Source organism: Leptonychotes weddellii, chromosome 5 (assembly GCF_054177405.1).
Source record: "Leptonychotes weddellii isolate Sample4059 chromosome 5, ASM5417740v2, whole genome shotgun sequence".
NCBI classification, from domain to species: Eukaryota; Metazoa; Chordata; class Mammalia; order Carnivora; family Phocidae; genus Leptonychotes; species Leptonychotes weddellii.
In genome coordinates, this window is record NC_138373.1 from 154369362 (window position 1) to 154382729 (window position 13368).

General features: G+C 57.8%; 1 protein-coding gene across 6 annotated transcripts in view; it reads right to left on the reverse strand.

Moving 5' to 3' along the window:
• Nucleotides 1-4148: 4148 nt before the first annotated feature.
• PACSIN2 (protein kinase C and casein kinase substrate in neurons 2) overlaps nucleotides 4149-13368 on the reverse strand; it is a 132041-nt gene continuing 122821 nt past the window's right edge. For 5 of the 6 annotated variants that reach the window (XM_081822596.1, XM_081822597.1, XM_081822598.1 and 2 more), the window contains exons 8-11: nucleotides 12311-12432; nucleotides 10072-10194; nucleotides 9442-9638; nucleotides 4149-5919 (exon numbers count right to left, since the gene is read on the reverse strand). In XM_081822596.1, the coding sequence (XP_081678722.1) occupies nucleotides 5807-5919; nucleotides 9442-9638; nucleotides 10072-10194; nucleotides 12311-12432 (555 nt within the window). In that variant the 3' untranslated portion in view covers nucleotides 4149-5806. The remainder of the gene's footprint in view (nucleotides 5920-9441; nucleotides 9639-10071; nucleotides 10195-12310; nucleotides 12433-13368) is intronic. The other variant, XM_081822600.1, reaches the window with a different exon arrangement.

The window sequence follows — 13368 nt, forward strand, 5'->3', positions numbered from 1 at the left end:
ACGTTCCCCTTTTCCAGATGAGGAAACGGAGCGCCAGGCAGAGGGAGGGGCTTACCCGAGGACGGGCAGCTCATCAGTGACACTGGTGCCCATCTGACCCCGGGGGGACACCTCTCCTTCTGCCACCAGGCCCACCTCACCTTCCCTGCCCCTTGCACGGGCATCATAGGAATAGTCAGGGATGGGATGTCACGCTGGCTTGTGTCCCTTGCTCCCTGGGCTCTCTTTGGACATACTTTCCCTACCTCCTTGGGCCAGACTGTGGGCGATCAGTCTCGGGGTCCCCAGGACCCAGCTCCCGTGCCCCAGAGCTGGGTTAGGAGCATCTGCTGGTTATATGAACAAGTACAAGGAGCACATGGAATTGCTGGTACTTTGGGCAGCCCGTTCTTGCTATTTGGACCAGCGGTTCTCAAAGTGTGGCCGTGGGTCAGCCTCACCTGGGACTTGTTAGATATGCAAACTCTGGACCTCACCCCCAACCTCGTGATTCAGAAACTCTAGAAGGTGGTCCAGCGAGCTAGGTTGTAACAAGACCTCCAGGAGTACAACAGCACCTGCTTTTTGGAGTTAGGCCCTGGAATTGAAACCCCAGCTCTGCCCCCAACTTGCTGTACGGCCTCGCACAAGTCACTCCACCTCTCTGATTTGTTTCCTCATCTGCAAAATGGCGTGCCATACATAATGAGGAGGGTTATATGACTCTTTGCAGAGAAAGGAGCTCAGCACTGGACCTGGCATGTGGCTGATAAATGTGAAGCCCAAGGCTGCTTGGAAACCGTGGGCTGAGAAACTGCCTACCCCCTGACAATGCTGGGGTCAGCCTGGTTCCTCTGACTCTGTGCTCCGCAGGGGCCCCACCTGGTGTAGGATAACCTTGTACCTCAAGGAGAGGCCTGCCAGATTCGGCTTGGTCCGGGTCTGTCCTTCCTGGGGCAGTAGAGCGCCTCTATCCCAGCCCCGGGTCTCTCCACGGTGGCCCACATGTGTCCACTGGGTGCTGGGGCCTGGGCCCTGCTGCTCGCTCCCACCACAGAGACCACAGAGGCCCAGCCCAGAAGTCACTGCCTGCCCTTCTAAGGGAAAACAGAGTCCGGAGGGGGGCATGCACCTCCTGCAGGTGTCTGGGGGAAGGGATGCCGAGGGCAAGGCGCCTGCCCAGCAAGGTGTCCCGCTTCTGGACACCGCCAAGGTCATCCCCACTTTATGCAGTGAGGCTCAGGCACTTGGTTGGGCTTCGGGTCACACAGGGGTGGGGGTCCTCCCCAGCCAGTTTGTAGTCCACTCTGACCTCTTGCCAGCCAGGGATGCTTTCCACCGGAAGTGGGGGGAACAGCTCAAGGACCCCATAGTACTGTGCCCCCAAGGGCCTTGGAGCTGGGTTGGGGGCCCTGTTTGTCCTAATTTCCTAAGACTTGTAGGGGGGCCTCCAGAATCCACCAGGTACACTCTCAGGGGACCATCCTGCCCCCTCCTCACTGGTGTCCAAGTGACTTGGACCCTCCCTGACCTTCTGGAGTTCCCCAAAGGCAAACTTGGGTCCTTCTTCGTTTTTCTCCTGTCACCACCTAGTCTTGCACATAGTAGGTGCTCAATAAATGCACAGTGAGGGACGCCTGGGTGGCTCAGTCATTAAGCGTCTGCCTTTGGCTCAGGTCATGATCCCAGGGTCCTGGAATCAAGCCCTTTGTTGGGCTCCCTGCTCAGCGGGAAGCCTGCTTCTCCCTCTCCCACTCCCCCCGCTTGCGTTCTCTCTTTCACTATATCTCTCTCTGTTAAATAAATAGAATCTTAATAAGTAAATTACTTACTTAATTAATTAACCGTGAATGAATATGACCCAGGGAGAGAGCCAACTGATGCCCTGCCAGGAAGGGCTACTCAGGGTCAGGCCATGCTCAGCTCCCCCAACCACTCACTCTGACCACGGGCAAGTCACTCCTGCCCCTCACTGGGCCTGTTTCCCCATGAACAAGGAGGGGGTTGGTCAAGTGGCCCACGGGTGCCCTTCTCAACCTCCCCATCCCCATTCTGATGGATTGTACGTGGCCCCCTCTATGTCTGCCGCTACTACCCGAGGCCTTGGCAGAGCCCAAACCCGCCGGTCACCCAGCAAACACCTGTCCAGGCACAGGGAGAGGCCTTTCACGAGCTTAGGTGGTGAAGGGCCTGCAGTGAAGCCCAGGACAGAGGCTTGCTCTGTCCTCTCTCAGGGAACTCACAAAACCTAGTATTTTAGCTCAAGCTGCCGCAGAGCCAGACCTCTGCCTGGGTCACTCACTGGAGCTTGCTTGCCCTCTGGGCATGCCCTGGGGGCTCGGGCAGGAAGAAGAAATACCCCCTCCTACCCTCTGCTGCGGAGAAGGGACTGGGCAGGCCGCCCAGGGCCCCAGGCCCCGGGAAGGTGGTGCCCACACAGCAGTGATTGGGGGGAAAGAGCAGCTTGGCCCCAGGCAGTGGCTCTGGGGAAGGGAAGGACAGAGGGACAAAGAGGAGTTGGTGGCCCAGCGTGGAGGGTGTGGGAGGGGCAGCCAAGAAGGCCAGAAGCTTCTGGCTGGGGACCAGGAGGAGCTGGTTATCACTTATCACCACGGTAACAGTTATGGCCCCCTGGGTGCCTGGGGCCCTGCTCACCCGCCTCTAGCCCTCCAACCAGGAAGACAGGCACCGCTCTTGCCTGGGGAAGCTGAGGGGTGAGTTAGGATTCCGGAGCTCGCCCCAGAGGGCAGGTGGGCAGCGAGGGCCCTTCGGGACTTCCTGCAGGAGCTCTCAGATGACGGGCGGGGAAGGGGCCCCGCTGAGCAGAGGTGGTTTCCTCCTGGCTTTGGAGGGTTCCTCCTGCTCACCTCCCCCCACCCACCCCCTTTATCTGCCAGTGGAGGGGGGCGAGGAAGGGCTTGCCCTCAAGAATCCTGCAGTTCTGTCATGGGACCTTGGGCAAGTTGTGGCACTTGAGTTTCCAGACCTTCTGTGTCGTCTTCTGCAAAGCGGGTGACTCCAGCCTCCCCCACAGCGGTCATGACAGTACATGAGCTCCCCAGGTGCCCAGGACTGGCTGGCCCAGCTCAGGCTGTGCGAACCAGGAGCCTGCGGACCCGCCCCTCTGCCGTCCTCCCTTGTGTCTGTGCCAGCCTGGGCCGTGTCCGCCCTGGGCAGCGGGCAGCTCCGATGGGCTCCAACTCCTCCTAAGTGGAGAGTAGGGGCCCCATCACCCATCAGATGACAAGGTTCTTCTCCGCCATTCCTGAGCCGGGCACAGCAGCGCTGCGGTGGCAGCTGCCCGCCTCGCTCCTCCTGGCTCCCCTGAGGGCCCGCGGCCCAGGAGGGGCACCTGTCTGGACGAGCCTCACTGGGGTTTGGCGTTTCGGGCTGCGGCAGCCCTCACATCTCTCCTCTCTTGCCTTGCCCTGGCCTTCTTTCAACTCAGGTCACCCCAATGAGGCGGGAGGATCCCACAGGGATTTTAGTGCCACAGACCAGCAGGGACTCCTTGGCAGGGCGGGGCGGGGCGGGGCGGAGTATGGCTCTTGGAGCCTCCGTGTCCTTCTCTGTAAAATGGAATAGGGAGACTCGGCCGACACACAGGGATGTCTGGAAATGGGCACGCTTTTGTTTTAAAAGATTTTATTCGAGCGAGAGCGAGCGAGAGGGAGGGAGAGAGGGAGTGCACAAGCTGGGGGGAGGGGCAGAGGGAGAGGGACAAGCAGACTCGCGGGGATCATGACCTGAGCCGAAGGCAGACAACCCACTGAGCCCCCAGGCGCCCCCGAGATGGGCACGCTATTTGCAGATACTGTCAGAGCACAGGGCCCAGCGCACAGCAGGCGCTCAGGGAATGTGTTCGAAGAAGCCCAGGTGATGGTCTCCCATCTGGGTCCTGCTGTTTGGGTCTCGGGGCGGGGGAAGGAGGCGGCAGCGTCTACACCGGGGCAGCCCGGGCCACAGAGGAGCGGGTTTCGGGGAGAGGGGCCTCTGGAGGGGCTCCGGTGCCTCACATCCCCAACCTCCGGACTGGCAGGGCGCAGGGCCCTTCGGGCAGCGGTGGGCGCCCGGGATCTCGCCCAGCTCCAGAGATGGAAGACGCTGCCGGAGACACGGCCACCAGCGGACATGAGCGTGAGGGACGCACAGCTCGGGGACAGCGACACTCATGAGATCAACTGTTTATTGATTTTTTTTTTTCTAAAATACTATACATTTAAAGAAACTCCTAACTGAAAAGACTTGACAATTTTTGGTAAATCTGTAGCAAAGGAATGAGGATTTCTGCTGGTAAGTTTTCATGACGAACACAGACGCACATCCACTTTCCAAGCAAGACATCAAGCTCACTGGAAACACTGAGAAAATGCATAGCTTGTGATGGCGGTGGCCATTTCACTGGTGTCTGAGTTACACAAAATAAAGGTTTTCCCGCCTTCCCTCCCTCCCCCGCCCTGTGATTACAGTGTAGTTCCTGCCCCAGCACATCTGCTCCCGATGACTAAGGCCGCTCAGAGACCCCGGTGCTCTGGGGTGAGACCCAGCTTTCGTGTGCTCGCGAGGGACTGGGAGGGCTGGCATCTGCAGCTGTTGGAAAGACACGGGAGGTTTTACAGTGTTCTGCTACGGAAAGGACTAAGGCTGGTGGGGAGGTGGACCCACAGCTGTCCAGCGAGGACAGGCGTCCCAACAGCTGTCCCCACTCCAGAGAGGCCCAGGTTCGTGCCCGGAGCCCAGAGGAGGCCCAGCCGACCAGCCAGGCCTGTGCCCGAATGTCACAGTCTTCAAGCAGTTTACAAATTAAACCCACTGTCAAAAGCCATTAAATCTCACTAAAACAGTAGACGAACTCTTTAGACTCTCTGAATATCAAATAATATATACAGATATACACCAAGACATGACAGTCTAATAGAAAGCATCTTAATCTACAGATGCGTGTGCTTGAGAAGTTAGTCTTCTTACTTTGTAACCTTTCAAATCACTGATAAAATTGTTAATTTGCAAGAATAAAGTTTTAAACACAAATCGAATGAAAATAGTTTTTAAATACGGGGACATCTGGAGTACTACGTAAGGTTATTTCCGGAACTCATGGCAGATGCCCCAAATGCACAGGGCCTTCACACCAGAAATCCAGCCGGACGCGTTCCCCACCTTTCCACCACCCTCTCGGGCCTCAAGCACCGCCTATCTCAGGGAACTGCGGCTCTCAAGGCTTGCCCCAGGCCCAGCGCGGAAAGAGAGATTTCCTCAAGACCGGTGTATATCAATCTGTGCCATAATTTAAGTATAAATGAATGGAAGAACAGGTATATAAAAAAGTATAACTGTACACAGCCTTTAAATTAAAAACCTCGACGTCTTCACTCAGAAAATAGCATGTAAGTTTGTTCATTTAAGTTGCGGGTGATGGGACGCGTCAGAGGAAGTAATCAGCGGAACAAGAATCAATGGAACCCACCATTGCTTCAGAGGAGAGGAGGAAAGACAAGGTCAAGAACAGACAGATCCATGATAAGCCGACAAGCAGAGTGAGCAGGATGGGGGTACGGGGTGAGTCCTGTTGTACTGTCTTCCGGCGCTCAGACCTCTCCGTCTGCACGGCGTGCGGAAAGGTGCTGAGTCCCAGATGAAACGACCAGCTCGTCTGCCTCTGAGAGACACCAGGAAGCCAAGAGCAACGGAGCCAGCACGTCTTGCAGGAAAAGGAGCGGACACTCACACAGCCGACTGCCGCCGGGCTGCCGCTGTCCAGGGCCGATGGCCAACGGAGCTCCTGGGACCCCCGCCTCCACTCTCCGCCAGCCAGCTGGCTGGCCCGTCACTGGATCGCCTCGACGTAATTGGCTGGGTACAGGCCGACCTGCCCGTTGTCCAAGCGTCCCTTGCACCAGCCCTGTTCATCCTCGTCCTCTATCTTGGTCAGCTCGTCCCCTTCAAGACAAGAAGCAAGCAGTCCTGGTGAGCAGCCGGGTGACACACGGACCACCCACCACCCGGTCAGAGTGCCCTGGCAGCTTAGCCCCCACCCTGGCCCACAGAGGGCCTCTAAGTTGGGTGGGAGGAGCAGGCATTCTCTTGGGCCAGACCTGGTTATTTCTCTAAGTTGCATTTTAGCTGCTCTTTTAGCCAGCCGTAGGGGCCCCCAAGAGGCCTCAAGACCGCCATCTCGCTCGTGCAAGGACCCGAAAGCAAGCAGCTCCCACAGAGACTGCAGAATTCAATGCCACAGGCCCTGTGCTTCCCGACTGTTCCAGGCCAGGTCAGAGGAATGCTTTCAGAGGGCCCATGCCTCCCCCATCACCGCCCTCTCCTGCTGTCCCCCTCCTTCCCGCTTGATCTTAGATCTCTCTCCTCCAGCACTTATTGCTCTGCTGTGCCCAGCCCACAGTCCTGCATTTATGTCCACAAAATTGCTGACCGGGTGTGTTCATTTAATCTGTGTCCAGGGTAGGCTGTGGGAGGGGCAGGGACCCCAGCTCAGGGCATTTATCCTCTGACTTAAAGAAATCAGCCCCTCTCAACACAGTGAGACGGAAGCCATCGGCAGAGTTCTGGAATCTCCCCACGGCTCTGTGTGTTACTGTGGTTTGACTCATCTCATCTGTTCAGACATGAAGGAACCCCGACTTCAGGCCGGGCCCGGGTAGTGGAGGAGGAACCCTGATGAGGAGGGACAGATGGAGCCCTGGTCCTTCAAGGAGACAGACAGGGGACAGAGACCAAAGGTGTGGTCAGGGCCGTGGTGTTGGAAGGTCCAGGTCTGGTATCTCCCACTCGGAGTGGACAGAGCAGTCCAGTGCTCTGGGGCTCTGGCCCGGGACCGCCTGCAGGGGCACTGTGGGAACCCCGTAGCTCAGGCCTTCTCGGGAGCAGGGAAGGGGTGGAAGACTTAGCCCAGGACAGCTTTTGCCTTTTGTTCAGCTTGAAGCTTTGTACTTCTCGGGTTCCCTTTGCAGGCTTAGCTGCACTTTCTTCCCCAGGCAATTATGCCCTGCTTTGGCATTTCCCTGCCTCCGCTTCGTGCAGCAGCGACAGTGACGAAGGTGCCTGTGGGACCAGTTCGCAGGGCTGGGGCTCGTGGGCAAGGCGCCCTGCCCCGGGGCCTGGTTTCCTCCGCTGCCGACCGGGTGCTGGGAGGACTCAGTGTTGGAGCAGGGAAGGAGCCGGGTGGTGCCCAGCAGGCAGTGAGCCGCCGGTTAGGAGAGCTGCCGTCACTCCCATGTGAGGGATGGCTTCTCCTCCTGCCATTGGGCCACTCCGGCAGCACCAGTCCCATGCAAATCTAACTCAGCAACATCAGCAGCGAACACGGTGGGTGGAAGTGAGCGCCAAGAGGGGTAAAGCTCAGGGGCGCCTGGGTGGCTCAGTCGGTTAAGCGTCTGCCTTCGACTCAGGTCATGATCTCAGGGTCCTGGGGTTGAGCCCCACGTCAGGCTCCCTGCTCAGAGGGGCCTGCTTCTCCCTCTCCCTCTGCTGCTTGCCCTGCTTGTGCGCTCTCTATCAAATAAATAAAATCTTAAGGGCGCCTGGGTGGCTCAGTTGGTTAAGCGACTGCTTTCGGCTCAGGTCATGATCCTGGAGTCCCTGGATTGAGTCCCGCATCGGGCTCCCTGCTCGGCAGGGAGCCTGCTTCTCCCTCTGACCCTCCCCCCTCTCATGTGCTCTCTCTCTCTCATTCTCTCTATCTCAAATAAATAAATAAAATCTTTAAAAAAAAAAAAAATCTTAAAAAAAAAAAGGTGGGGGGGAAGCTCCAACTTCTCCTGTCCTTCCTGCCCCCTGTGGGTCCCTGGACAACTGGCGTTTCTCCCTTTGCGCCCTTGCACACAGCCAGGCTCGCAGGTGCACGGCGAGACCAGCTCTGTGATGCTCACACGGGCTGGAAAGGGCCCCAGGGAAAGGCTCCACAGGTGCCTGAGACCCAGAGGAGTGGAGGGCACCAGAGCTACAGAGAGAAGAAAGCAGCGCTGGCCGGGGCGAAGAGCGCAGTAAAGATAATGGACAAAACAGACATAGTGAAGAGGGAAGCTTTCTAGCTGTAAAAATGTGAACTGGTGATTTAAAACATTGGTTTCAGTCAGACTGCTTTTAATAATTCACTCAGAGCAGGGGCGCCTGGGTGGCTCAGTCGTTAAGCGTCTGCCTTCGGCTCAGGTCGTCATCCCAAGGTCCTGGGATCGAGCCCCGCATCGGGCTCCCTGCTCAGCGGGGAGCCTGCTTCTCCCTCTCCCTCTGCCTACCACTTTTCCTACTTGTGCTCTCTCTGCCAAATAAATAAATAAAATCTTTTAAAAAAAAAAATTCACTCAGAGCAGAAGGGAACATTTATGTCCATAAAATTGCTGACAAATCCAACAGGTGAGACAGAGAAGGAATTAGAAATTATAATGAATAAATCAACAGACAAAGAAGGGGGCAAATGACCCCGAGAGGTCAGAAAACTGGACAAAGATGTGTGCAGGTGCATAAGAAATGCGTAAGAACTTTCTACAACCGGCCAGGGACGCCTGGTGACCAAGCCTGGGCTTGAGTGTCTGGGGCCATCTGCCCGGCCTGCTGAGCACAAGGGCAAGGGGGCCGACGAGCACGGACACGGCCCTCTGCCCCACAGCCAGACGGACGCGGGGAGCTGCCCAGAGGTGCGGCCTGAGTGGAGGAGCACACTTTCAGCCCGCGCTGGTTGAGTTCTGGCCCGGCCTCCCGGTTTGAGGGGTGGATAGTGGATCTGGGGTGACTTCGAGGAGGGGCCAAGGCAGAAGGAAAGAACTTGGCTCTCTGTGGGCCCACTTTGGCACCAGGCCACTTGAGCTCCCTCTGACAGGCTCTGAGAGTGTTTTCAAACTGAGGGTTGAAACTCATTTTGGCAAATTGCAACCAGCATTTAAAAAAAGAAAAAAAAAAAAAAAAGACAAAGGCTAGAAAATCTGTGTGCACAGAGTTCCCATAATCTGGGTCCAGAGTGTTCTGTAAAACAGAAGTTCTGGGTACTGGCAACAAAGGTATGCTGGTGGTAGAATGTACACAACGTGCCTACAGGGAGGAAGTTCAAAAGGCACGGCCCTAACACGAGGCTCCAGTGGCCCAGGTGACTCACCAAGGGCCCCTCTGCCAGCTGGGGGTCTCTGGAGAAAGCCTTCCCTTGGGGACCCGCAAGGCTGGCTGCTTCCAGGGAGCACCTGGGAAACCTGGCTGGTGCCGGTGACCAGCATCTCCTGCCCCAGCGCCCTGCTGTGCTCAGCCCTCAGTCCTGCTAGGGGTGGCACCTTGGGCAAAAGCACCAGGGCACCTTCTAAGGTTTGGCACGGAGCATCTGTTGCTTTTGAAATGTGGGGGGAGAACCCATAAAGGGAACTAGCAGGAATTTTCCAGACTTAAAAAAGAAAAAAACCCCAAACCTTCCCCCCAGCAGGTTGGAAGCATTCGCCCCAGATGCCAACCAGGGAGCCCACCTACCCGCCTTGAAGCTCAGCTCATCATGCTCCTGCCCTTCATAGTCGTAAAGGGCCCGGACCCGCACTTCTGTCCCCGAGGTGGCATCCTCGTCAAATGGGTTTGAGTCCCCATTGGCATCCGTGGAGGAGAACGGGTTGTTAGATTCATCATCTGACCAGTCAGTGGGGTAGCTCTGGGTCTTCTCGTAGCTGCTCACGCTGCAAGAAAGGGTGGCCCCGGAGGGCCCTGAGCACGGGGCTGGCAGAGGCACGAGGCCCTGCCTGGAGCCGGCAGCCCTGGGGCTGGGCGGGGGCCCCCTTCCGCAGGAGCACTGCCCCTCAGCATCACAGAGCAGTCAGCCTCCCCGCAGGGCCACCCAGCATGCCCGTCTTCCTGCGGTGGTGTGCCAGGGCCTCGGCGAGGGTTAACGGAGGACAGAGAAAAAGCAACCAGAGATTGTTAATGGGTGCCCCCTCCCCCCCCACTGAGAAATCGAGAAGCCAGAGACTGTCCACCAGCTGGCAGCTGGGCCACCTCCTGCAGGCCTCATGCATTGCTTTGAGTGCCAAGGGGGCGAGAGCCTGGACAGAGAGAGAGGAGAGACAGAGAGCGAGCGAGGTGGAAACCAGAGGGAAATGTTTGTTCACCAACTTTTTGGCCTTAATGTCCTCCTTCTCACTGACGGTGCTCCCCGTGTCGTCCTCATCCTCGAAGGGGTTGTAGCTGGACAGTGACTGCGCTGACCGTGCGGGGTTGCTCGGGACACTAAGGTCACTACCGGGAGAGAGAGAGCTTTCAGGGGACCCCAGCTCGGCACCCCACCCCGGTCCTGGGTGCTCCCAGCTGCAGGATCACAGGGCCAGGGTCTGAAGGGACAGATTGGCTCCTTGCCAGAGAGGAGGATATGTTGTTTGAGCAGAAAGAATGGTTTAGCAAAAACAGTGATATTTTGGTGGTTAAACACACTTAAAACGTCTAGGAGAGAACATGTCCACTTCCCTGTCCTTGCCTCTGGATACAGTCTACCCTGAACTGGAGACCCGGGGTGCGGACAGGAGGCTGCTGGAGCACAAGTGATGTCTGGGCTTGCCGCTTCTCCCCACCGTCCTCCCGACCTGGCCCCTACTCCTGATGCCGTGAGCTGGCAGCAGGCCTGTGGGGCTCAGAGGCTGGGAGGCTCGGAGCCGCTGTTGAGAGCAGGAGGGAGGCTCCTGGAGCTCCCCAGACCCCACAGCACAGCAGTCCCCTCCTCCTGACTACAAAGGTTCCAGCGGCCTCTTCCCCGCTTCTTCTGGGGCCAGAGCTTCCAAAATCAGCACCAAAGCCCGCTGAACAGCCCTTTGTAAGACATTAGGACCCCTTTTGTGCTCCAGAGAGAGAACATCCATCCGCATAACCGTGTCAGCCGCCTACTGTGTGCCAGGCCCAGAGGGGACGGACTGGGCAGAACTCTGACTCGGGCCCAGGCTGCGGACTGACAGCCAGGACGCAGTGACCATAGGTGCCAGATGCGGAACAAGATGGTAAAGAAGAAAGACGGGCCCCTACGAGCCGTGGCACCACACCATGGATTCAGTTGCAAGGCAGGGCTTGTGGAGCGCACACCACCTCCGGGCCTCCGAGTCGGGCTGCAAGCTGCTGACACTCAGAGTGCTGCATGGACGGCTCAGACAGAGCTGGGGGTGGGAGGAGCGGGAACAGGAGAGAAAATGCCTCAAATGCTACCACGGACCCCAAGTGGCCAGCAACTACCTCATGGCTTCAGGTGAGGGGCACGGGACCCAAGGCTGCCCGCTGCCTACGCCTGAGCCGCATGTCTGAGACCACTAGGCCCTCCTCCCTCCCTGGCACCTTTCTCTTTCTGGTGCTAGGAAGCCGAATTTGTGCAGCAGCCCTGGCCTGCCTAGACTCTCCTAGACCCTCCTCCCCGACCCCTGCAGTGGTGTCTCGTGCCCACCCCCCAGGCCTGCCCCACTCACACAGGTACTAGCCTCATCCCTGGGACAATGCTTACTGCGCCGGTCACTTCACCAAGCCCACCTGCCCAGACGGAGACATGGCAGCTGAACGACCACTGGCCATGCCTGGCCTGGGAGCCCAGGTAGGGGCTCCAGAGAGGCCTCCAGAACCTGCGCTGACCCTCCTAGGAAATAGCAACCATGAACTGCATTATTACTTGTGGCATGGAAGCCTCTAGGCCCAGAGCCTGCGGGGCGGGAGTGCTTCCAGGGGGGTCAGCTGGCAGCCTCAGTTCTGCAGAGGAGAGTAACACCTATCTGCTGGGATTTGGAGGCCTGGGGGCAGGCCTTGTCTAGCACACACTTTCCAGGAGGGTCTAATGACCTCAGTGCCACTTTTTCTACCCAAACTTGGTTTCAGCAAACAATTAAGTCAGAAGTAAAATAACCAACACTCTCATCAAAGAGGTGACTTGAAAGGGGGGACACTTTGATCTCCTGCACTGCCCCCCCCCACTCCCAAATCAGGCACCTGCATACAGGACAGGGAAGTACAAACCTGGCCGGGATACCTAAACCCGCCCAAAGGACGGCACTGACAGTGACCTCCGCCTGCCAGTGTGTACTCCTGGGGACACACAATGACCAGTACCTGACATCACCTCTTGCCCTCACTTGGGGCCCCAAGCATGTTTGTGGCAAAGCCTCCCTTCTCTGGATCTTTCCACAGCTCTAGCATTAAGTGATCCTCCCCAGAGAGGCCACTGCCCAGCGGAATTTGGATGCCCAAGGAGCATCATCTGGAAAGACACCCGTGGGGTTCCCTGCAAGGCCTCACTGGGGAGTCTCCCAGGTATCCGGGCTAGGAGCGTCCGGCCCACAGAGGACCCGGGGGACCTATCCCAGGGGATGGAAGCTGCCCCGGCACCCACCTGCTGGGCTTGTTCTGCAGAGCCTGGTCACCTGTCTGGTTGATGCCTGTCAGGGTGACGCCATCAGCAGCCTTCTTCTTCTCTCTCCGGCTGAGGGTTCGATTCAGGTCTGCAGACCATTCCTGGGCAGCAGGCACCGAGGGAGAGAAACAGGAAGTTCGTTTGTTTGAGGCCACATCAGTCTAACACACCGGCCAGCCGGCCAGTGGCCTGCCCTGCACACTTCGTGACATGTAGCCCCACGGCCTCAGTCTGCCTTGTTCCCCAGCCGACCTCAGGTTCCTGGCACCCTCTTGCTACCCCCTCCTCACTGCCACAGGTGAGGACTCCAGCCTGTGGAGGCCCAGTCTCCAGAAGGAGAGTCTGAGCAGCCAGCACTCAGACGTCCAGGAACTGCCCCATCCTGCCCCGGCCCCCAGGGCCCTAAGCCTCCAGCCCCCTCCCGCCAGCAGGGGTCGCCAGAGGCCTCACCAGCTGTCCCTGAGCCTTCCAAAGTAGACAGGAGCCAGTTCCCAGCTTTCCCTAAACTGTTTCTGGCTCCTAGCGGGGCAGGAGAGCTGGCCGCAGGGCCTGAGCAAGCCTGCGCCATGGGGACCGCGCCATGGGGTGCATACACGACAGGGGCCGGGTGTCACATGACTGGGGGGGCAGGGAAGCTAGCCCACCACGCGGGTCTCCAGGGATCAGGGCCCTCACTGGCAGCACCGGCTGTGGGACTAACAGAACAAAGTAAAGCGCTGACCTCCCCAAAGGTTTGCCAGTTTCCCAGCATGTTAACAGCTTTTATCGACTGCACTGAGAAACAGTGGAAGTGGGTTAAGGGAAGAAGGGGCTATGATATCATCTCCCAGAGAGGTGTGTGCATGCACATGGTTAATGAATTCTCCCTCCTGACCCCACCCTTCACCAAACAACCTTAACTGAATTAACCCTTGGTGTGACTGAGTCCACAGCTTGGCCCGGGTTAAAGCCTTCTTAGAAACATCAAGAATAACCTGCCAGCTTGTGAGACAAGAAAACTGAGGCCCAGAAAGAAAAGGTGACTTGCCCAGAGTTGG